Consider the following 25,571-nt stretch of genomic DNA (forward strand, 5'->3'; position numbering starts at 1 on the left):
ATACCTATAATAATTTAAAATATTATACTTTTAATAATACGCACGTTGTATGATGTTATTATAATATTAAGACTGTTTAATGATAAAAAAAAATTGTACGTACAATAATACTTGTACAGTTTAGATTATATTGTATTAATAATAATTATTATTATAATTAAAAATTGAAACAAACGTCGAACTGAATTCGTACAAGGGGAAAATGTATTATTACCTATTATTGATAGATATAACTATGTAATTATATTATTTTAAAACCATTGTATCATTAATAATATCTATCCTCGTTATAATAACATTATCGACGAGGCTGACGCGTCGGCGTATCCTCCGATAATGCATTTTATATCATTTTATGCATTTGTTACGGACATCATACACCGTATAACAATAATATAATATAAACAGTCTTAAAGTATATTTTTTAAACACTATTATATCATAATTTTAAACATTTAAAACAGAAATCATACATTTGTATTCGCAAAACAATTTTATTTTACTCGTCGTGTAGGTACAAATACTTACTTCCTAGGCAACGTTTTGTACTGTTACTACAGTATAAATCAGTCGGTTCTTTTGGAAAACTAAATAAAATATAAGTATAAAATTGTTCTAAATAATAATAATTATTATTATTATACAAGTATATAAATTTAATTTTTCAAATCAACTAATTTATTGTTACACTACATAGATAGATCATGATCTCGGCCATCAGCATTTAAGACACGAGAGTAAAATAAATACGGCACGCACACGTTACATAAACATTCACCCATTATAATATTAATGCTACAGCAATACATCTGAGCAATCTGTGTTGTTATTAAATTTTTCGAAATAATTATTAACCAAATTTCTGTACAAGATTGGATTTTTTCATAATAATTCCACTGCCTGACTATATAGGTATAGCCATGTAACACATTAAAACGCTAACAAAATAAAATTGATTGACAATATATTTAATTTTCGAAAGATATAAAACAATCGGACGTATAGTAGGAAAATAATATGTCATAAATACCTACTTGTAAAGTTACGAGCGCAGAATGAATAGAATGATATATTTATATATTATTATACCACTTGAAGCGTAGGTTATTTTTCAAAATTCGAGCATGTAAGTTGAATGGTATGAGACTTAATATTATTAATTTACGAACAACAAACAAAACTGTAACTTGAGTCGGGTCCGAAGGCATAATAATTTATATTATAACCTCATTTCTCATTAAAGTTTTGTTAGTTTTTTTTTGTACTACATATTAATATTAAAATTCACGATATTGTAATATCTCCCTGTAGATGCTGGTAGGCAATACACTTGAACTCTAAATTTTAAATTTCACAATCGTATATATAGTATAATATGGCTAATTCGCGTTCGTTCGAAAAGGAAATATCGTATAACCAATTATGCATTATTAAAAACAGGTACTCTGCTTTTATTGTACCGTTCACTCGTCATATTAAATATTATATCTAAAATAATATGTGTATACCTACGTAATAATAATTAAAAAAAAATAGACATTTGTGAAGTGATTTAACGATTTTTTTGGTTTTTAATAATTTTATTGTATTATGTACTTATAAATTAATATTACATTCGACTATAAGATTATTTTCAATAAAAATTATATAATGCGTATATTATTATAATATATATATATATATATATATAAATAGGAATTAAGATATTTTTTGAACATGTATTGATATTATATATAATAATATTCAGTTTATGTGTCTTTACATAATATTGTCATTAAAAAAAATAAATAAAAATGCGGAGCTCTTTAATGGCGCATATAATATAATATACGTTTGATAATAATTATATTATATCGCAAACTAATAAATTGGACAAAATGTGCGTTGTAATATTTTTATTATATTATATTATATTATATATATATAATAATTATGGTGTAATAACGAAATTGTGTAAATATTTTTGTATTGTAAATCTTCCATATTGTATCCTAATGACCAAAATGAAATGGTAAATGTATATTATCCAATATTATATAATTATAGTATTTTGAAAATCAATATACTGTGTATGTGTTGACTTTGTAACATAGAAACTTCCAGTACACTCCCAACGCTGCCAATGATACTCCTGTTAAATGTGAATCGCAGGACCTAAAACATTAATGAACAAATGTGTACGTATGAACTACGAATACAGATATCCAACTATTCCAGGATTTAGTATTTAAGAGACATTGTATCCACATGCGTTGTCTCCGTTCGCTATTAACTCATACATTTATAATACAGTGAAAACTCTCGACAACGAATTTGAAGGGACCAAAAGATTTCTTATGTTATAGAGAGTTTTCGTATTAGAGAGGGTATACGAATTATATAATATAGGTTATAAATCAAACCAACCATTATAATGTAATATCAATGTTATATAGAGTTTTTAGTTGAAACAAGTTTCGTTATAAAGAGTTTTTACTGTATTATATAAACACGCATTCCAGCATGTTGTTTCTAAAAACAAACGTAGTTCAAATCTAAATCTTGCTGTGTTCATATTGATAATAGGAAATTAATATTAAAAAACAGAAACTTCAAATTCAAGTTATTTAATAAATAATTATGCCTTCACAGATTGCAATTTAGTAAGAGATATTGGACCCTGCAAGTGCCAAATTTAAAGATGTGTCAAAATATAGATAGGTATCCAATAAAAAAAAACCAGGAAAGTCGCTGTGCTACTGTTACTGCAGTGGTTTCAAATAATTATAAACTGAAATATTTTTTAATTACAACAAAAATAAATTCATTTTTGTCAAAAACTGGTTTTGTGTAAAAATTACATTTTTCCGATTATATTTAAGAGCATTAAAAAATTTTTGATTTGATGATCCCTTCCGACCATTCCCAAAAAGTAATGATTATATTCAATTTGATTCCAGTAACTACAAACAAAATTAAAGATTGAATAATTTTTACAGCCTTAAAAGGCAATAAAAGACACTCAAAAAACACGTAGGTATTATTGTAAAACCAATAATCAATACATTCATATCACAAAATCTAAAATTTAAATTATAATCTAACTTATTTAAATCCTTTTCAGTTACAACATATCTTATTACTTTCAATATTTACTAATTCTTAATTTATAATTCATACGGGTCATTTCAGTTAATACTGTATACTATATGTCTATATTTTAGAAAGAAAAAACTGTTAATAATAAAAACCATCACCACAAAAAAAGCAATACATTTATCACTTCACTATAATAAATATAAAAAAATTTTAAACAAATATACATTCATTAATGTATATTATATCATAAGAACCTAAAATAATAAAATTCAATATATATTTACAAGTTGTTATTTTTGTGTTCAATGCAGTTGTTGTGTATTATTGAAGATACAATAATTGAAAACCATTCGGGACGAAAGAAATCCACCATGTTTTGCATTCCACAAACAGCAACTATATAATATATAAGGACAAACAGTTTTAAATTTTAAAATATATACGAATTAAAATGATATATGTTATTATGCTCGTTTATTAAATTTTAGCTTTACTTTCCCTTTATAATTTGGTAGATAATACTACAAGATATAGGTGTCAGTTAAAATAACAGATAAATATTTTAATATTTAGTGGAAAATAGCCAAATAGACATAATTTTGGTCCAAAAAAATGTTTGGAAGAAAATGGAAACTAACGTTTTATGTATGTGGAGGTAAACGGTATATTATTTTTGGAGAAAGATAAACTCGCCCTGAACAGCCACGTCGTTCAAACATGAAAATAACACTGATAATTTATTTTTTATATAACTTAAAGTATTTTTTAACTTTACAGTATTTAACCGCAAAAAGTGTCTTATTATAGCTAGGTATTTAAAAAAATTATATTTTCAGAGCAAATATAAACATATTATATTATTATTATATTTATATTATATATACATATTACATTCTAACAATTCTAGTGTAATGAAGTTAGGGAGTTAGTATATAAATATTTAAATTTTAAAATCCCACTCCTATCATCATTAGGGTTGATTATCTGTTGAATCTATTGACTTATCCATAATACGTAAACATTACGTATCATTACATAGGGCTCAGACCATTTATTTATTACCTAATTTCTTAAATATGCTCTATCTAATTGTTGGTTATATGTACCCAATTAGTAATGTTATATTTATTGTTCACAGTCAAGTATCTTACTTTGTTCAATGAATAAATCTTTATATCTGTCTTGCATTTCAAAATCATTGGCTATGTTTTGAGCTTCTTCAAAAATTATACTGCATTTATGTTTTATTATTTCTTTTAACACATCATTTTGATATTTCATATTTTTACATTTCATCTAACGAAAACAATATAGTATACTGTTAATATCATATGATAATTTCTATTGCCTTTGCATCAGTTTTATATAAATTAGAAATAATCAATTATCAATTAAAATAGGTATGTGTTATACTCACTTTCTTTAAAAGATGAATATACAACACTTGATGTGTAAGTGCGTATCTAAAAAATTGTTTCTGAAATTGTGGTTGAAAGCATTCATGTGTTACATTACATGAAGAAATTACTTGACCAATGCATTTATCCGAAATATTGCGAAAATATGCATCCCCGTTGTTTAAAATATCCTTATCGTACCATATTTTAGCAGGTAATGTAAGATTTGATTTATGTATTAATGTTTGCGGGGATATCCAAAGTTTGTGATCCAGAATTTTTCTTGCTTTAAAAAACAATTTTAAAACCCGTTCACAAATTGATACATTATATAGTTAAGTAAATTCAGCTTGGTATTATTTTTAAAATGTGATAATAATATACAATAATAAGCACATTTCTTAAGGAACATATTTTGGAGATATTTAGGGCAGGTCCGTAGCCACTGGGAGCAAAGGAGGCATTGCCTGGTTTAGGAATGTACCTATAAGACATCAATTTTTTGAGGTATTTAGAGGCATCATCATTACCATTGATTATAGAATAAACAATAATCAATGTCATTACTGTTCAAAAACTACAACCATTGTCCACTGTCAATACTGTCATTATCGTTAATCAAGAAATATGATTTTTCATCATAATTTATGTCGCAATAATTATTTTATTTATATGATATATATTCATTTGTGCTACCTATCATTATTATGTTATTGGTAAAATATTTTTGATATGGTCAAAGATAATATAAAAATATTTTACATAACCTGATGTAATTAACTCTTAACAATTCAGCAGTATGGTAGCTGTATATTTGTATCAATTATATTATATTACATTTTTTTTTTATTTAATAAAATAATAAAAAATGTAATTAAGTAGATACCCTAGAACTTACTGAATGAATTATTTTAATATTATTTTTTTAATCTCATCTTAATTTTCTTTAAAATTTTTAGTTTAAATACGTAGCTATAAACTGTGGCGTCTCGTCGTAGTAGTTTAATTGTAAAAATAATAAGAATTGCTGCACGACAATGTATCGCTGCAAATAACTAATAGCCTAATAAAGTAATGAATAAGCATAACAACCTTTTAAAGTATTTTTAACTGACAAATTAGTATTGATTTGTGTGATTTAATACTTCAATAGTGTAATTTATAATAATACAGCTATATATATATATATATATATTGTAATCGATACTTACCAACTAAAAGCTAAAAATTGACATTATTGTTTTAGTAAGAAATAGAAATGTGTTATAGATACCTAAATTACCGATAAATAGTAAACCTATTTAACAATTATTTAAAAGAAAAGATCAATTTTAGCGGAAATTAAATTAAATAATAATTTAATAATATACTAATGACAATATATAGATATCTAATTATCTAAAAGATAAAGTATTCTATAAAACAAATATTTGGCTTACTTGAATCCAATAAATTGTTTTTATAAAATTTTGAGTAAAGATTTTTAATCATTATATTCAATTTGTACGTCTTAGAGAAACCAGTATTATAGTTCATTCGAGGATTGTCAGTACACGACATAAATTGACCTGTATATTAAAAAACACAAACAATTTACATAAATTAAATATTTATAAAAACTATATATGAATTAAATACTTATTTTATAGATTATGAAATTTAAATGATATAATACAAGTAAGTAATATAAAATATATAAATAATACAATAATTAGAAACTGACTGGTCCCGACCCACTGAGAAAATTTAGATTGTGGCCGAGAAAAATTTTATCAAAAAAAAATATAAATACAAATACTAAATAAAAATACATATCTAGTTACGATATTGTAGTTTGTACGACTTAAAAGTTATATAATAAATACAAATCTTTAATTTAAAAATAATTAAGTAAGTACACAGAAACTTATTTATAACTAATTATTATTCTTTTGTGGATTATTAACAATCAATACTTAATCTTATATTATACATAGGGTTGTAAGGAATACTTTTAAAAAGTGTTTGAATAAATAAAATACTCAAATTACATTTTCAAATTCTTGAAAAACTATTTTTTTAAACTTAATATTATCAATTTTATGACGTATATGCCTAGATAGATATTATACTGCAAATTAAAATAACTTATTTTGGTGCCACCACTGCACGACTTCCTACTGTCTATAAATTGTAATAATTATAATAAATTAATAAACGTTAGTAAAAAACATAAGTATTTAATGTAAAAGTATTTAAATATCAATTTATTACACCATTTACATCACTTTAAAATATATTAAAAAACCACAAAAATACAAGAAAGAAAAAGTAGTCAAATACTTTATTCCTCTGCAGCCTATATAGATTATTACTTATAAGTTACAAGTAATAACTTATATTAGTTTATTACCTACGACTTACGAGGCTACGAACAACGTTCGAGTATACTGTTCTAATAATATACAAAATATACACTGTACATAATAAATTGATATGTCAATATATAAAATATATTATATTTATATATTGGTCATCATTTAAATTCTAAATCAAACGAAAACAAAATAAGCATCTTACCTTTCATTATGGATACCCCAAGCATTAAATTTAAATCCACATCATCGTTATCAACGTCTGATCTTAAATAATACCCTATCGACGATTCGATGAAATCCAGAATTCTATTTTCTAGGTTTCGGACGATATTCACTTCGTCATCAACAATAAATAATGGCGACGGTTTGCAGCCTGCAAGCAATGCTTCGCTTAGTAATACTAAACAAAAAGCGTACCACTGCAGGGACATCGTCGTCGCGCAAAGATGAAATGGTTGGAAATGAGAAGTGTGGTCGTAACTGCTGTGGTTTGTGTAGTAGGTAAATTTTATTCTCGAGGAAAAAAGGTTTGATTGTGACGAATTGTTATAGACGTCCGGCGTCGGTGTGTTGTAGCTGTGACATTATTGTCTATATATATTATTATTATACTTGTCAAGGGCTTAATTTTTTTTCAATTTTCTAAACCTAACTCGTCGCCCAAGGGACGGGATAAGCTTGCTGTTTTGAATGACGCAATTCCTTTTTTTAATTTAAATAAAATATTCACACAAGACATTATATATTATATATATATATATTTGTGTTAATACGTAACTAATGTACCTATTTATATCAGTGTATACAATAAATGAATAAAATATATGGAACAATATTGTTATACTATTTAATCTACTGCTAGTTTTAAATCCCGTCAGGTAAATACGGTTAAAAAAAAGTATAATTTATGGAAAATCTCTGTCGGATAAATAAGTATCACTGAAAAAAATTGTAAAAATGTAAGTGCCTATAATATTGCGTGTTTTTGAAACAAACAAAAAATGTATACTTATTACTTATATAATTATATAATATACAATAATTACGATAAATACATTTTTTACTTAATAAATATTACAATATTATCATCTAATGGCTAATAGGTACTTTCTAATTGTTTTGAGTTTTTTTAAATATTTCATAATATCGTTACAAAAATTTTAAACCTATACCATCACAACTCAAGAATCACACAAGAACTAATGAATTCTAAAAAAAAAAAAAAAATTAAAAGGACTTCGAGATTTATATTATCATTGTTATACCAGTGACAAAAACTAAATAAGTATATCATATTATATTTGATACAAATTGAGATTCATTTATAATTTCCATTTTTTTCTTTATAAGCATTATTGCATTATCAAGGCCGTATCTGAGGGGGGAGTCCAGGGGTTCGGACCCCCCTCCGTATTCTTTTCAGTTACGGCCTTGTGCATTAGTATGGCAGTATATATGCGTTAAAATGTAGATACTTTTGGATACGATATTTAATTTTTATTATCTTCCACGAGATATTCGCCAACGACCATACCACGTTGAATACACCAGTTCTCGTCCGATCACTGAAGTTAAGCAACGTCGGGCGTAGTTAGTACTTGGATGGGTGACCGCTTGGGAACACTACGTGCCGTTGGCATCTTTTTATTATAAAAATACAATATTTTTATTTTCAAATTAACTTAAAAAATTTAGACATTTTTGTCAATGCAAATTGACTGTTTAAATTATTCAAATCACACAATATTTTTATCTAACCAAACCACAACGAACTCTTTTTAGGTTCAAGTATATGTATATCTGAGTACCTACTATTTGTGTTATATTTATTTTATTAAAATATTTCACATCAATATTGCATCATTATTGTATCATAATATCAACTATCGAATTATACCAAATTAAATTTTTTATATATTTTGTAAATTAAATGTTCAACTTTATTGTTCTAATAACATCTATAATCCTCCCTCCCCCGAAAAAAATCCTGGATACGGCACTGGTAGCAATAATAGTCGAAAAACTGAACTGAATGCTGTACTGTTTCGACTGTTTCGTTATAACAACGACGATAATATGAAGAAAATGAGAATGTGTTATTGGTCGCCAAACTTGATTTAAACCAGTCATTGACGGACAATAGTATGCAAGCAATGCACGAGTTTTGACGGAATATATGAGGAGTAGTGAGTACCCGCATTAACAGGTGAAACCACTGAAACCGCGATCCACATAATCGACCGTCTTTCATTTTTTACAATTTTACATGGTTATATTGTTTAGGCCATACACCTTAATACCTTATCGTGTATGTGAAGTTTTGAGAGTCAAAACTAATTTTTTCAACCCGATACAGGGGCGTAATTACGGGGGGGATATGGGGGGATAGATCCCCCCCCCATGAGCTGTATTTATATATTGTCTTATACCTACAAATAATTCAAATACAAACTTATAAATTATTACACTATTATACAAACTTATATTTACTTATACAAATTTATTTTGATCCCCTCCCCCATGAAACATTCTCAATTACGCCACTGAGTCCCGATAATGCATAGAATGTAGTTTTTCAAAAAAAAAAAACAGTTTTTCGAGTCCTTAAGTATTATATACTTGAAATATTAAAATTGTTATTGTTTTATAAGATAATGCGATAGAAAAATAAAGGACGACAACTAAATGGTTTTCGCTACAAACGTTAATAAATAATATAACATCATCGAAACATATAACTATATGACTATTTATTTTTGATGCACACAAAACAATGAAATTAACACGGGTGTTCAGTCAATAACGAACATCTAGAGTATTACTAACTGTCACCGATACAAAGTTCTCTATGCGTTTTTTTTACAATTCAAAAATACAGTCGTAATTTTTACATGCTATAAATTAATTTTACAATAGCATTTTGTAATTTTTAATTAATATATCAAATAAAAACCAATATTAAATAATTTAACAAAAAAATTTATTCAAGATAATCATAAATATAATCATAAACATTAGTAATTTTATAGACATTATAAAATATATATAAAACACACAATATAATAATATAAATGTATATCACATAATAGAAGTGTCATATCATAATAGTTATTTCATATGATTTTGTGAAATTATCACATGAGAAGTTTTATATCATTGTAGTTTAATCATAATATGATTTTGTGATATGATCAGAAGAAAATAATTTAAATAATTTAATATTTTTGTTGACTTGTTGCCAATTGTATAAATGTATGCACGATATAATATAACATTTACTAGAGTAAATACAACTATAAAATAGTTATTTTATTTTGTTTTATATCAATCAATAAAAATATTTAAAAATTTAAGAGCTAAATTTTGTTTACAAATATATATATAACAAAAATGTATAAAAAAAAATATGGTTTTAAAATATACTCTAAAAACCATAAATTAATTAAATGTATTATAAAATGATACAATTTTTAAGAGAAAAATGAACAAAGTAATAATATGTGTTTAACTATTATGATTTAATATGATACTATTTTTCGTATTTCTTTACACTCCATTTTTTGTCAACAACAATAAAATTGCTACGCCAAGGAAAGGAAATGATTAGCTATAGAGTATAGACGCTATAGTGTTTATTTCATGTATATATAATATAAACATTAAAACATTTCCATCTCATTACCAATTCAAAACTGTACAGAACAACCTATACTTACTGCTATAGCGAATATTTTTGAATTGTTATATATTTTCATTAATCGTATCTTATACTATATTAACGTATTAAGACCATGAAAAAAAATCAAATGTGCGAGTATGCAGTGTGAATTATCATTAAAAATTATGTATACATAATACATATTTTATTAGATTGATATTATAGCCTATAGGTACCTGCACTGCAGACATATTTTTAAAGTTTTTTTTTTTTTAATTCATAATAGGTACTATAATAATTTCGGTACTGGAAAAGTGGCAAGTAGTAAGTACGAATTTTTCCTCAAAACTTGATATTACAGCCTCTAGGAAAAGCTTGTCAAAATATTATTGTGGGCATTTTGGAACAACTATTTAGTGGAACAAAAGGTAGTGATCCAGCTTGATACCGGTATCGGCTTATCACCAGTCTTCGCCATCTAATGATAATAAGTAAGTACCATAGTGGCAGTGATATAGTACCACACTATATTATAGCACGTGCTAAAGCTAAATGCTTATTACTTTGATTCGATAAAGAAATAAATTTATAATATTTGTTAAAGATTTGCTAATTTTTATTTTTACATAGGTAGCAAAAACTGTAAGTATACCTATTATTTATTTTAAACGACACGTATCTTAATTTACGTTTTTTTTTACTTTAGAATTTAGATCATGGTTGTATTCACTTGTAACAATTGTGGTGATTCAGTAAATAAGCCTAAAGTGGAGAAACACATACAATATGAATGCAAACGTAAGAATTTTGCAGTTAGCTTCTGTTGCGTTGACTGTTTAAAGGATTTTAAGTGAGTAATGTTAATTATATTATAATGTTAAAACACCCTCCATAAATTGTAATGCATTGTACTTAATTGAAATACATTTTTTATGATTCTGTGTCGATTATGTTTGAATTAATTCATAGAAGATATAACTTTCTGTCTGCACCAGATTGGCAAGATATCTGACTACTGACTTTTAGAATTTCTAACGTTTGATTACAGCTATAGCTACTGTACAGTATAAATAATCCAAATCAATTATATTTTCTACCAAAATTTGTACTTATTTATCCCAAAAAAAAAAAAAAAAATACAACTATAAACACTCAAAATCAGCCTATATTTTGAGCGGTCAACCGAGTCTTCCTTGGTAGCAAGCCAGACCAACCCGGCCCTGCTTTTTGTTTATATTTTAATTATTTTTAAGGTACTCTAATATTATGGCACGTTTAAAAACATTTTTTCTTGAGAGTGGTCTTGTATATTTTAGTTGTGGTTTAATATCAAACGAATAATGATAATAACTTTTATTCATTAATAAGATATTTATCTGATTTTGTTGTATCCATCTTACTAATACATGGTATTTCAAAACACTGCAGTTTCAATATTGCGTTGTTAAGACTTAAATAAATTGAATTTACATATTAACAAACTTAAAGGTAAGAACATTAACAAAGTTGTTTTATTGGTTTTTTAGAATATTGTAAAAAGTAATAAAATAAATTTAAATGATAATGTGATTACCAAATAGTTTAATAATAGGTAAATTTATTCTAATATCAAATTTAACAACCCAAATTGGAACTACTGGACTCAAATTTGCATTGTTGTTCATTAGTGAGTTGGTAACTTTAGAGTGTGTTGCATACTAGTATAATTGATTTTTGTTATAAATTAAGACTCAGTAGTGGTGACTGACTAATCTATTCAGAATAAGCACAGTCCCGGACGATGATTAGTTTTCATCGGCGGCATTCAGATGCTTCTCACCATTCCGAAGGCATTCTGGCCTTCGGAACAAAGTCATGACCATGGGAACAAGTTGGCCGACCAGTACTGCTCGTATTCTAAATAGACTATAGACATGCTTCAAAAAATCTTGTCACTCTGCAGTATGATTCTTATACTGAATAGAGTAAATTATGAATATTATGAATTATTTAGGTTTATCTGTTTATTTTGTTTTTTTTTTTAAATTTATTTAAAGTAGATAGTAAGATATTAAAATTGTACCGAATTAATTTAAAAACATTCTATTGTTGCATTTCTTGGTTATTAAGTAATAAATTAATTTTAAAGTAAATTTTTATCAACTATTGTTGATATTGATAATTTTGAACTTATATCAATATAACTTTCTTTTATGTATATAATTTTATATTTATATTATATTTCAGTTATGAGACTGTAAAAGATCATTGTCAGTGTGTCACTGAAGACCAGAGATATTCTGCAAAAGGCTATGTACCTAAACCATCAGCTGAAAAAGGAAAACGTAAACAAGCTGGTTGGGTTGATATTGTTCAATCAGTAATGAATAATAAAGATTTGCCTAATGAACAAAGACAATTTTTGAATATTATAGCCAAGTTTGATAATGTCCCAAGAAAAAAAAATAAATTTCAGGTATTTATATTATTATATTGTTTTTGAAGATTAAAATATTGCACCTACTTTTTAGACTTTATACTGATGAAAAGCTAAATATTGTAATTTTTTTAGTACTTTATCATTTATGAATTTATAATTTCATTAACTAATGAAATAGGTAACTGAAAAATTATAAAACAACTAATTTTTTGTATATTATAATGATATAGAATTGTTATATTTATTTGTTTGTTGTTTAATAATATTTAATTTGCTTTAATATTTATAAATATTATGACAATAATTTAAATATATTGAATTGACAAATTATTGTTTCTAATTATTTATTAGGTATCTATATAATATACACTAATATTTTTTAACATGAGTTTACAATTTACAAAGTTATAGGTCATAAATAAATTTAAATCACAATTATGTTTGATGTTACTATTGTTGATTGAAATAATTTTAGGTATTGGAATTGTTTAGTTAAGTTATTACATAATATAAGTATAATATGTAATTAACCAATTAATATCATCAGATTTATTAAAAAAAGCTCTTAATATTGTTTTATACATGTCAAAGATTGTTATTCAATTTCATACAGTTATTATATTTTATGACATAATCAAACATTAATTATTAGTTTTAAGTTTTATTTTAAATTGAATATTGTATTATACATATAGATAACTAATACTACATAAGTTTATTGTATTAAACTAATTTTTATTTTTTTTAATTGCATTGTTTTAGAACTTTTGTTTTTCTACCGCTCCTGCTTATAGAAGAAAAGGATATATAGTAGACCAAGTTTTTGATATGATAGAAGCTGAGTATAAAGCACAACAATCTCAGAATTCGAATGAAAAAACAGTTGATAATAAATCAAAGGATTTAGAGAAGAATGACTCAACTCAAAATGAAACTGAAGGAATTGAAAAAAAAATGAACATTGAAAACAATGAAATAGTTACAAGTTTAAATGGTGATGATAAAACAGAGGAGCCACCAAAAAAAAAGAAAAAAAAAAGTAAAAAATCTCTTGATGCAGAAAATGTCACTGAAGAAAAATTGGATGTAAATTGTAGTGAGGAAGCACCAAAAAAGAAAAAAAAAAGTAAAAAATCTCTTGATGCAGAAAATGTCGAAACAGAAATAAAAACAGAAGAAAATGTTGAACCAAAATCAGCAAAGAAAAAGAGCATACTAGAAATTAACTCTGGCACTGAAGATATTTTAAATGTAAAAGATAAGAACACAGCAGAAGCTCAGCTAAGCTCATCCAAAAAATCTAAGAAAAATAAAAATAAATCAGAAATAGAAGTAAATAATGATACAACTCTTAATGTTGTTTCAAAAACTGAAAATATATGTAAAGATAATGGGGAAAATGGAATTCTTCAGGAAAAATCAGAATTACAAATGAGCAAAAAAGAGAAAAAAGAAATGAAAAAAAAATTAAAATACCAACAAGAATTAACAACTGTTTCCAATGGCATAATAGAATCAGATAAAGAACCAATTTTAAAAAAGAAAAAGAGGAAGTTAACTAACAATGAAGAAAATGAAGAACCACAACAAAAAATTTTGAAAACTGGTAATTTTAATTAATTTATTATATTATATTTTAAGTTATAATTTTATTTTATTTTTAATTAACGTATATATTATTTTTTTTTATTACATTTTTAGAAAATATCCCCCAAGTTCCAGAAGTACAGTCTGGGCGTAAATTTGAGTGGAATGAAGCTATAAATCAAGTATTGCAAACAAAAAAAAACAAACCAATGTCATTAAGTAAAGTAATGAAAAGAGTTATGTGTGAATTTCATTTTTTGAATGAAGCTAAAAAGTCTGAAAATGATCTAGAGAAGATATTTTTGAAAAAAATTAGGAAGATGAAAAATGTTAAGATTGAAAATGATAAGGTACAATTAGTAGAATGTTAATTTAGTATTTTGTATTTTAATTTAAGACTACTAATAAATAACTTAATATGATACCATTAAATATTTGTCTTTTATTTTGCATACAAATGTAATTAATAATACTATTATATATATTATATTATTATTATTTATATTACTATAATCAGTATAAACATTTTTATAATTTGAGATTCTGGCTATTTCGAGTGATCAATGTATTAATTTTACAATGATCAGTTAAAATTTTTCCATAGCAAACAAACAAAACAGCATCAAAAAATAGTTTTAGAGTAAAAATATCTTTTACTTTAATAACAATTTAAATATATCCTGAAATTTACTTAGTAATATAGGATAGCAGACTGTCTTCATTCAAAATTATTTTTCAAATGTAATAATAAATTATTTAATTCAAAATGAATACATACATTGCAATTACTTAATGCACTCAACACCTACTGTACAGTTGTGAGGTAACCTATATTCTCCTTTATTTTTATGATTAACTAAAATTATATATTATAGTTAAATTAGTTCAAATTTGTCAATGAATCATACTGAAAACATGATAATATTAAAGACTAAAGAGTATAACCAATAACCATTGAATATGCATAAGATATTATAATAGTATGTTAGTATCAAGGGTAATATTTTTGAAACTTTTTTAGATAAAACACGAATGATTATAAGTTATAACTTAAATATTTAGCTTTTTTCATTATTATTAAAAATATTTACGTTTTATTATACGATTGATACTTGATCCAAAATGTTTAAAAATATCAATTGTTTGTACTAAATTTTATTATTTTTGATTTAATTAAAAACTACTATTGACATATATCTCTGATATTATTCTTAGTATTTGGTATCAATGTTAAAGGCACAGGGATTATAATTATTAAGCACTATAATGTATAAAACATATTAACTGTAAACAGTGTGTACTTCAATCAAAATGTTTAACATATAATTGATTGGTTATTTGATTTATTTTATTAAAGTAAAATTTAAATTATATGGTGTATTGAAATAATTATATATGAAAAAAAGCTTATTCATTAATTTAACTAGATCATAAAAATCTTTATTTTGTTATAAATTTAAAATTTTATTTGATAGATTTAAAGGGTTTATAAACTAACAGATCCACTTCAAAAGGATATCATCATTCTTGCTATTATGATGTCTCTGTGCTACTAGGATACATCATTGTAAATTTTTGTTCAGTAAAATGCATTTGTTATTTGCTTTAATATTAAAAGTTTATTGACCTATTATCAAATTTAAAGGTAAGAATTTTAAGGTAGCCTAGGTTTATTTAACACCTACCAATTGTTGATTTTTCAAAAAACTTATCTCAATTTTATTTTGAGGTCCTAATTGTTTTGTTCAAATCATACACACGCTGATGGCTGATCCGCTTTAAACGATCAAATAGGTGCCCAAAAGACTAGTATAAAACATTAGTACCATACTACAAGTATTATAGTATTCTATTATTTATTAGGTGTAATGAAATAAAATACAATCTGTTGTCTTAACCAAAGTTATATAACCACGGCTTAGTTTTAGTCTATTCCTATAGCTTAGTCGTACCAAGTACCATTGATTAAAAATACAATTTATAATAAATGCCAGTACCAATCCATTTGAAATCAGCATATTATGTATGGCTCTTTGAATAATTGAGGGTAAACGCGAACAGGCGAACTACCACTTTAAGTCTTATCTATAGCCTGACGTTTACGAAAATAGCGACTAAGATAGTAAGATACTAAGATGGGCCTTGGACGGTGCTTGCTGCTTGGCTACGTCATGTAGTAATCGATTCAAAATTGAGCTCGGTTCAAGGTCATGCTTATCACGAGAAATACGAAAGGGGTAACAGAGTGACAGCCGAGTCCACACTTCACAGACGTTACTATATTATTTGTATTACTTTTAAGATAATTTAGATACTACAGCCATTTATGCCCATATACATTTTACATTTATAAGCAAAGATAGTACTATAACTTTACTAAGCTACAGCTATTACAATTTCACCATTTTCTTTGTAAATCATGTCCGTGTGTACATATTGTGGTTAATAGTTAAATACGTTACCATAATATTCTAAAAAGTTGAAAATATTTAACTACTTCATAATTTTACCTAAATAATGTTAAAAAATGTGGTGAATTAATTATTGACATTTTTGAATATGGCAATAGTGGAATGGAATATTAATTTTAGGGTAGATATTGTAAATCTTTAGTTTCAACGATCTAGAGCTAAGAGCTTTACAATTATTGAAAGTTCAGTTAAACCTTCGTTCCTATAGTCCATAGTTTAATATGATTAAATATTAAATAATAAATATCATATAAACATTTTAACTACAGCACCTCAACAGTCCAACCAGTGAGATTGAGTAGCAAGTAGGTAATAATAGAGATCATTCGATCTTATCAAAAACAATTATTATGATATGAATGATCAATGAACTCGGATGCAGATCCAGAGGATCGTCGGAATACTCGGAATTATAAATAATATATTGTCTTATATATCTGTTAATTATTTATAATATATTTTAAATTTCTTATAAATTATAACCAATGATCGGAACTAGAAAGAACGTAAATTTCGATTTGCGTTTTGCGATCAGTTTTCAATATTTTCGTGGACTTCCCTCTCCATCATCAGATGATACTATAACTAGTATAACTTCATAACCGATCAGCCGGCCGTCCAAACTATAGTCCGCGGTCCGTGGACGACAATGATGGTCTTTGCGGGTGTTACGACTTAAACTTTACAAGATATAATCATAGATAATAAATAATTTTACTAATGAATAATAAGTTATTTATTTAAAAATAAAGAATTTATTATTGTCTAGGAATGACACACATTTCCACTTTCCAGTAATTTTAATAAATCGTACATTGACTACATTGGTACATTATCATAAAAAATGTATTATAGTATTTATAATAATACCGGACTGTGTGTATCGTATTATCGTGACGTACCTGTCCTGTAAAAGTTATTATTGTATTGATATTGGAGTGGCGCGCGTGTTGTTTTTGTTTTCGTTTGGTCCGCGGCGTCGGTTGGATGACAGTTCTGTTGGCCGCACTGCTCGTCCGCCGCGGTCGTTCCTCCACTTCACTAGCGACCGAGTTGGTGAACGGAACGCGTTATGAGCGTTTACTACTATTAGTACTATTATTATTATTCATTCCTCCTCCCGTACGTACGTGCTATATATATTATTTATTTTTATTTTTTTTTTGTTTTCAAAATGGCCGTGTGTCCACTGTTTGTTGTTTAGAGCGCGCGTCCGCGAAATGTTGTCACGTCTCATCGTTGATAAAACCAATTCCGATACGTTTGACCAGTGCGCGCTTAATACATTTCATTCTATCGTCACCGCACGCGCTTGCCCGTCCCGTTCCGACAGACACTTGGTCGAATTCGGCGGGTCCCGCTGAATCCCGGTAAATCTATCCGTGTATCGCGCGTCGACTAAGTTATTTTTTTTCCTGATATAGTTGTCGCATGATCCGTGGTGTGTCCCGCGTCTAAATACCACCGCCTGGTCTGGAGTGTTCGGCATCCTATCGCGACAATTGGTGGTCGTCTGAAAGGGTCGAAAATCATTTACATTCAGTTCTTCTTGCGATGACCGTTGTGGACCCATGTTCGACGCAATGACTGACACCAAGCGGCGAGTGAAGTTGTACGCCCTGAATGCTGATCGTCAGTGGGACGATCGTGGCACAGGGCATGTGTCGTGCACATACGTTGAACGACTCAAAGGCGTTTCTCTTTTGGTTCGAGCCGAAGCCGATGGTTAGTATCTTTTAATAGAGTATTCTGCTATGTTTGGTAGACACTTTCCTGTTTAACTACATATTGGATTTGTGTTATTGCTATTTGTTATTTCTAGGTACCTACTCTAATCTTATCTGGATTATGATCAATGATTTTATTTTATATGAAGACCATTGTAATAATGCTCTCTGCAACTATTTGAATAAGACAATCATAACTAGTCGTTTTACCATTTTAGTGTACTTATCATCTTTAGAATTTATCTCACTTCACTGAATGATCTACATACAATTTAATTAGTTTTATTGGTAATAAAACATATTGATAGTTAATGCTATCGGCTAATAGGTAGTTTTTTTTATAAATTTAACAGATATAACTTGTAGGTTTTTTTAAAATATAAACCATGCCAGTATATGCAATAACTCATAGTAAACAATGAATCCAAATATGAATATTAACAAATCATTGATTTTAAATTCAATGTAGGTAATAATTACCTATCTTGTTTAATATCATTAGTGATTTTTCATTTAATGTACTCATATAAGTAATAAGTTTTGTATAATGATTGTTCATTGTATAGGTAAATTAAACAAAAATTATGTGTTATAGGATCCAATTTTTTTTCACTTTAACATATTTACCTATTTTATTGAAAAAAAAATGAATAAATTTTTTATAATATTTAAAATAATTTCCTATTTTATTTTTATTTTTTTTTAATAAAAATTAAAATAGCAATCTTCCTTTTTTACCTTTTTGAATGCAACAATATTGAAAAATATTCATTTTATTTATAAAATTATCTTCTACCTACTTGTTTTAATAAATATTGAGGTACCACAAATTAAAAAAACATTTTAAAGTATAATTGTATTTATTTATTAATTTATTTCAATAAATTAAAGTTTAATTTAGAATGGTATATGAATGCTTTTGAGTATTGTTATGTAATTTTTAATTTTTGAGATGTGTTAATTTGATATAAAATTAGTATCCTTTGTACTAAAATACAAAAAAACTAAAGTCAATTTTTTTATAGGTGCTCTTTTATTAGAATCCAAAATTCAACACGATACAGTTTATCAAAAACAACAAGTTAGTTTATTTTATTTATTATTTAGATTATAATTGTTCCAATTATTTATTGAAAAATCTTTATTTATTATTTCTACTAAATCCAGGATACACTCATTGTTTGGTCTGAAGCTGATAATTTTGACTTAGCATTAAGTTTTCAAGAAAAAGCCGGTTGTGAAGAAATATGGGAAAAAATTTGTAGTGTTCAAGGAAAAGACCCAACAATAGAAACTACTCAAGATATTGTTGAAGAGTCTGAAGATGAGCGATTTGATGATCTATCAGATTCAGCTCCTCCTGTTGAATTACCACTATGTGAAATAGGCAGACTTAAAGAAATTAAAGACGTAATTTAAACAAATAAATTATCAAAATTAACTTTATTTGATAAATTATTTTATTTATTATAGCTTTTTATCACTTGTATGGCCACACCTTTAAATAAAGATAGGCTAGCTGAAGCTATTGAAAATGATGGCTATGTACGCAAGTTGGTAAAATTATTCAATCTATGTGAGGATCTCAATAATTTGGAAGGTCTTCATTGTTTGTATGATATTGTCAAAAACATTTTCCTTATCAATAAAAATGCTTTGTTTGAAATGCTTTTTGCTGGTAAATACAACAAATGAAATTAAACTATTTTAATTATATACTAAAATATTATTTATTTTTATTTTAGATGATATTATATTTGATGTCATTGGCTGTTTAGAGTATGATCCAACTTTACCTATCCGTAAATACCATAGACATCATTTAAAGAATGTTTCCAAGTAAATTATCCTTAAAATAATTGATTTTTATAAATTACTCAAAAGCGTTCATTTTTTTTTTAGATTTAAAGAAGTCATACTAATAACTAATCTCGAGTTATTGAACAAAATACATCAAACACATAGAGTGCAGTACATACAAGATGTGGTTCTTCCTACACCATCTGTATTTGAGGATAATATGTTATCTGCATTAAGTAGTTTTATATTTTTCAATAAAGTGGAAATTGTCACTTTAATACAAGTAAATAAACATTTTTATAAAGTATTACAATTGTACTTCTGATATTCTACTAAATTCTTAAAATAATAATTACAGGAAGATGAAAAGTTTTTACCAGATCTGTTAGGTCAACTCCAAGACGAAAGCACACCAGACTCCAGGAAACTAGAACTAGTACAATTCTTGAAGGAATTCTGCAACTTTTCACAAAATTTACAGCCTCCTCAGAAGGAAGGATTCTTCAGAGTAAGTATTTTATCACTAATTTTTTTTTTTATGACTAAAATTATTTTCAATTTTGTAGACACTAACTTCTCTGGGTATTTTACCAATGCTTGAAATGACTTTAATGTCTGAAGATGTGAATATAAAACAGGCCGCCATTGACATTCTTACCATTCTTGTTGAATTCTCACCTTCTGTTATACGAGAATACATTCTTCAACAGTCTTCTGATACTGGTGAGCCAATTCAGTAAATACTATCTTAATCTAAGAATTGTGTTTTATTAAATATTTCTATTAGATTAAAATTTAGTTTTTAAATACCCTTAAAAATATTTAATTTAAGTAAATAGTTTTTTTAATAGAAGTTTTTTTTTAAATTTTATGTATTAACAGCCTTAGTTATATTTCATATTTCTATAATTGTATGATTGTATTAATATTAAAAAATTTGTCTTTTCAAAAAATCTTTAAAATTTAATACAACGTTTATTATATGTTGTTCTTGTAGTAAAAAAAAATCAAAAATTGTTAGTTACAATTTTTGTTTATAAGCATTAAAAGTTCAAATGTTTACAAAATATGTCAAAATCGCGAAAATTTACAAGGAATTTAAAGTTGAAAATTCATAAAATTGTTGTGATTTATATCTAAGATTAAAAAACCCAACACAAGGTTCTCCATATCTTTTTCTTGAAATAACAGTAAAAAAAAACTATTTATTAAGAAAAAATATAGAAAAAAAATTATGAGTGTATGAAATTAATTTTTTTATGAAATCGAATAAAATAACAATTTATTACAATTTAAATATAGGTACTAGTATAATCTATCCTACTAATTATCCTAGACTGCAATATTTTTTTTATCCTGTTGTACTTAATCCATTTCACCATTTGTACTATTTTATTCAGTTTTTTTGTAGGTACTTACTCCTCAGGATTAATAACTACTTCTAGGATCAATAATTTGTATTCTTTTTATATATACATTTTATTTTCATGATTTTTATTATTGATAGTATAATATCTTATATCTGTTTGATTTTAGTATCTTCTTTCATAAACTTTACGGATCAATGTGATTCAGTTCTCTCTATGGGCAATAAATTTGATTTGTGATTTTCTGAATAAATTTTGCTAAGTTTTTTTTTTAGTTCCTACTTTTTTATTATTTACACAAAATCATAAATATTGAATTTTATAATACAATTTCTACTTTATATTGAGTTGAAGCAGATTTTTATTTCATTTATAAATTAAAAACAAATATAAATTAAATAAAAATATAGATACTTAAATCAAATATAATTATGGTTTAATCATAATTATCGTTTTAGCGTTGAATCAGTACTTATTTAATTCATACTTTTTCTTTTTAGTGACTCAAGCAAATGGAAATGAAGTAGAATTGATGTTGATGAATGTAATAATCGAACAGATGATATGTGATACAGATCCTGATCTCGGACGTGCGGTCCAGCTAATGGGTGTTATACGAGTTTTAATTGACCCTGAAAACATGCTGCCTTCGCTAAGCAAAGTAGAAAAAACTGATTTTCTCAACTATTTTTATAAACACAGTGTCCAGATTCTCATAGGTATTTGCTGCACACAAATAATACTAAGAAATTATTTTTTATTAACTATAATTTTTTTTTTTTTTTAGCGCCGTTATTGGCAAATACAGTGGATGGTGAACCAGCGCGAGATGACTACCAAAATGCTCAGTTATTAGCACATATCCTTGAGTTGCTGACATTTTGTGTAGAACATCATTCATATCATATAAAAACTTGCATACTGAACAAAGATTTATTGAAACGTGTATTGGTACTAATGAAATCAGCCCATAAATTTTTAGTATTAGGAGCTTTACGATTCATGAGGAAAATTGTTGCATTAAAAGACGAGTTTTATAACCGTTATATTATGAAGGGATGTTTATTCGGTCCTGTTATTGATTGCCTACTAGATAATAATGGCCGTTACAATTTACTCGATTCTGCCATCATTGAATTGTTTGAATTTATTAAACTTGAAGATATTAAGATATTAATAGCACATGTTGTTGAAAATTATGGTAAAAAGTTTGAACATATTGATTATGTACAAACATTCAAAGCTCTTAGGATACGTCATAGTCAGCAAACAGAAAAATTAAAAGAAAAACCTATCACAAAGTATGTTTAGAGTTTTAAAAATTATTATTTTAAATTATTTATACTTTATTCACTCAGTTGTAGTGTGACTGTATCAACTGGTCGATTTAGAAGAGATCCACGACAAATAGAAGACGAAGAAGAAATATGGTTTAATAACGAAGATGATGAATTTGATGATGGTGAAGCAGTTGTTCCACATACAGGAATGACAGGTTCAACTGAAATTACAGCCTCTGAACAATTGGAATCTATCGGTAAGTTTTTAAAATATTTCATTCATAAAAACATGTTTCTAAAATATGTGGTGGGCTTGTTTAATAGGTAAAAGTATTGACAAGAAATGTGAAGGTAGCAGCACAAAAATATTTGGCACTACTGTCAAAACAACCCCAGTTATGAATAATAATTTGGTAGCTACTCCAACATTAAGTTCATCACCTGAAGAATCAAAAAATAGTTCTCTTTTGAAAAAAGTGAGTTATTAGTTAAATTAGTTTCATGCTCATGTATTTCTTAATGGATTAATAAATTATAAATTATTTTGTTTTTAAACAATTTTTAATAATATTTTTTAATCATTTCAGGCTCTAGTTGACTATGAAGGTGATTCAGATGAAGAAGAAGATGAAAATGGAGATTTAAAATCGCCAACCAAGAGGCCCCGTTATACATAATAATATGTTTGTAAATTTTCTTATATCTATAATTTGAATAATAATTTACCTGTTTTGTTATACAAAACAAGCGCCAACACATGATAATTTTAAGTTATAGACTAAATGACATCACCCTTGTGTAAATAATAATCATGCTAAGTATGATATGCCTTATAGATGTTTTCATAAATAATGTGTAAAGCTAGGTAAATGTTGCTTAAAAACATTTCTATTTTCATTTTTTACCCAAAACCAATTCTTGTATATTTGACTTTCCTTTGGACTGTTAATATCTATCAGTACTTAATGATAACTATTATTGTAATAACAATAACAAAAGCAAAACAAAACAAAATTGTACCTGGTTTATAATTCTCAAAAGGAACAATCAAACTAACTAACAAGTTAACTATTAAATATTGGTATTAGCTAGACCAATACGATCCATAATTTTATTTTTATGTTGTTTTAAAGTGATCTTTAAATTACTACAATTTTTGTTGTGATATTTTGACCTCTAATTTGTTTTCTTTTTGTTTTTGTACAAATTTCGCTGTTCACATGCTGCGAGCCACAATTGTAATGTAATTGATTTCATACAAACCTTAGAGCTTTGTGTAGATATTTTCATGTCAATGGTGTATATTAAAAAATTATACAATATCAATTTTTAGAGTTGACCTATTTTTTTATTACAGTTTTCAACTTGAAATGTAATTATATTTAAAAACAAGAAATGTATAAAACTAATAGATATAAAGAATATAATTTTTAATGTGGAACTAAACATTTAGGTAAGAATAGTGTTATTTCCCATCAAGACAAATGGTTAAGATTACTTGTTTGTCTTTTGATTGAATTGTTTGTAATCATTTAAAAGACTGAAAAATGTCACTTCAACTTAAATGTAATGGGGCAAACATGAAAGTTTCTTTAAACAAAAATATAGGACCAAAAACAATAACCTTTTTTTCGTAAAAAAAAAAATATTAATTAAATCTTTTTAATTTGTCAAAGTTGTTAAATGACTATTCTGTGTAATAGTTATGATGTGTTACTATTGTTTTTAAAGTTCATCAGAAGTAGTATGGCAATAAAATAGTTAAGATTTTCTTAATTATATCTGTTAATTAAAATAAATAAAAACATGTTTTTGTTTAAATTTATTATTGTATCATTCATTTCATGGGATGTTGGAAATAATAATTGAATATGGAAATTAATATTATCTCTTAATTTTGTTAAAAAATGTCAATACTTAAAAGAAATTGAAGGTTTCTCTTATAAGTTATTAATGTCATTTTTTATTTGGTAGAAAAATATCTACTTAAAATATATCTTTTTAATGTTTTAATTTCCGATGAAATTATTTGATAATGAATTGTATACATTTTTTTGATGATTGCACAAGTGTTGTGAAGTTGATCATTTGGGTGTGACAAACCAGTGACCAAAATGTTTTTTTATTTTTACATATTAAATAATTTAATTTATACATTCCGTTTTATTTTTCCATTAACAATGTCAAAAAAAAAAACTGTATAAATCATTCTAAACAATTAAATAACTATTATGTTTATAATATTCCAAGACTATATATATTTTTTTTATATATTCACAGGTTATACAATATAATTTTTAAAGAAGATGTTTGATATTATGAACACCTCTCAAAATAAATAAATTGTGGATATTTTCGTAAATCAACTTGTAAACTGCTTTTGCAGCAAATTGAATTCGTCTACATTCAATATACTCTTAAATATATTCT

At 26.0% G+C, this 25,571-nt stretch overlaps 3 protein-coding genes, 1 long non-coding RNA gene and 1 other non-coding gene across 6 annotated transcripts; 3 read left to right on the forward strand and 2 right to left on the reverse strand.

Moving 5' to 3' along the window:
- Positions 1-1,918: 1,918 nt before the first annotated feature.
- LOC132930989 (UPF0764 protein C16orf89 homolog) lies at positions 1,919-7,391 on the reverse strand. Its single transcript, XM_060997146.1, has 6 exons — positions 7,035-7,391; positions 5,915-6,043; positions 4,496-4,761; positions 4,230-4,374; positions 3,363-3,474; positions 1,919-2,154 (listed from the first exon to the last, which is right to left on the reverse strand). The coding sequence occupies exons 1-6, from the start codon at positions 7,261-7,263 to the stop codon at positions 2,058-2,060; spliced, it is 978 nt and encodes a 325-aa protein (XP_060853129.1). The 5' UTR covers positions 7,264-7,391; the 3' UTR covers positions 1,919-2,057.
- A 961-nt stretch (positions 7,392-8,352) lies between these two features.
- Positions 8,353-8,471, forward strand: LOC132931077 (5S ribosomal RNA). The gene has a single exon (XR_009662327.1). It is a non-coding gene; the product is annotated as a 5S ribosomal RNA (ribosomal RNA).
- Positions 8,472-10,979: 2,508 nt separating this feature from the next.
- On the forward strand, positions 10,980-14,928 carry LOC132930210 (cell growth-regulating nucleolar protein). The gene is made up of 5 exons (XM_060995947.1): positions 10,980-11,132; positions 11,197-11,340; positions 12,717-12,945; positions 13,672-14,515; positions 14,611-14,928. Exons 2-5 carry the CDS (start codon positions 11,207-11,209, stop codon positions 14,865-14,867), a joined length of 1,464 nt encoding a protein of 487 aa, XP_060851930.1. The 5' UTR covers positions 10,980-11,132; positions 11,197-11,206; the 3' UTR covers positions 14,868-14,928.
- A 2,475-nt stretch (positions 14,929-17,403) lies between these two features.
- LOC132928809 (uncharacterized) lies at positions 17,404-17,971 on the reverse strand. Its single transcript, XR_009662065.1, has 2 exons — positions 17,870-17,971; positions 17,404-17,647 (listed from the first exon to the last, which is right to left on the reverse strand). It is a non-coding gene; the product is annotated as an uncharacterized LOC132928809 (long non-coding RNA).
- Positions 17,972-18,064: 93 nt separating this feature from the next.
- LOC132928808 (serine/threonine-protein phosphatase 4 regulatory subunit 3A) lies at positions 18,065-24,475 on the forward strand. 2 transcript variants are annotated; one of them, XM_060993703.1, is made up of 13 exons: positions 18,065-18,692; positions 19,720-19,775; positions 19,862-20,104; positions 20,168-20,372; positions 20,440-20,533; positions 20,597-20,777; positions 20,853-21,002; positions 21,061-21,217; positions 22,362-22,580; positions 22,649-23,162; positions 23,226-23,398; positions 23,466-23,617; positions 23,729-24,475. In XM_060993703.1, the coding sequence occupies exons 1-13, from the start codon at positions 18,539-18,541 to the stop codon at positions 23,816-23,818; spliced, it is 2,388 nt and encodes a 795-aa protein (XP_060849686.1). In that variant the 5' UTR covers positions 18,065-18,538; the 3' UTR covers positions 23,819-24,475. The 2 variants fall into 2 exon arrangements, with proteins under 2 accessions (XP_060849686.1, XP_060849685.1); XM_060993702.1 differs by having other exon boundaries at positions 18,070-18,692; positions 23,220-23,398.
- The last annotated feature ends 1,096 nt before the right edge of the window (positions 24,476-25,571 follow it).

Source organism: Rhopalosiphum padi, chromosome 4 (genome assembly GCF_020882245.1).
Source record: "Rhopalosiphum padi isolate XX-2018 chromosome 4, ASM2088224v1, whole genome shotgun sequence".
In the NCBI taxonomy this organism is placed as follows: domain Eukaryota; kingdom Metazoa; phylum Arthropoda; class Insecta; order Hemiptera; family Aphididae; genus Rhopalosiphum; species Rhopalosiphum padi.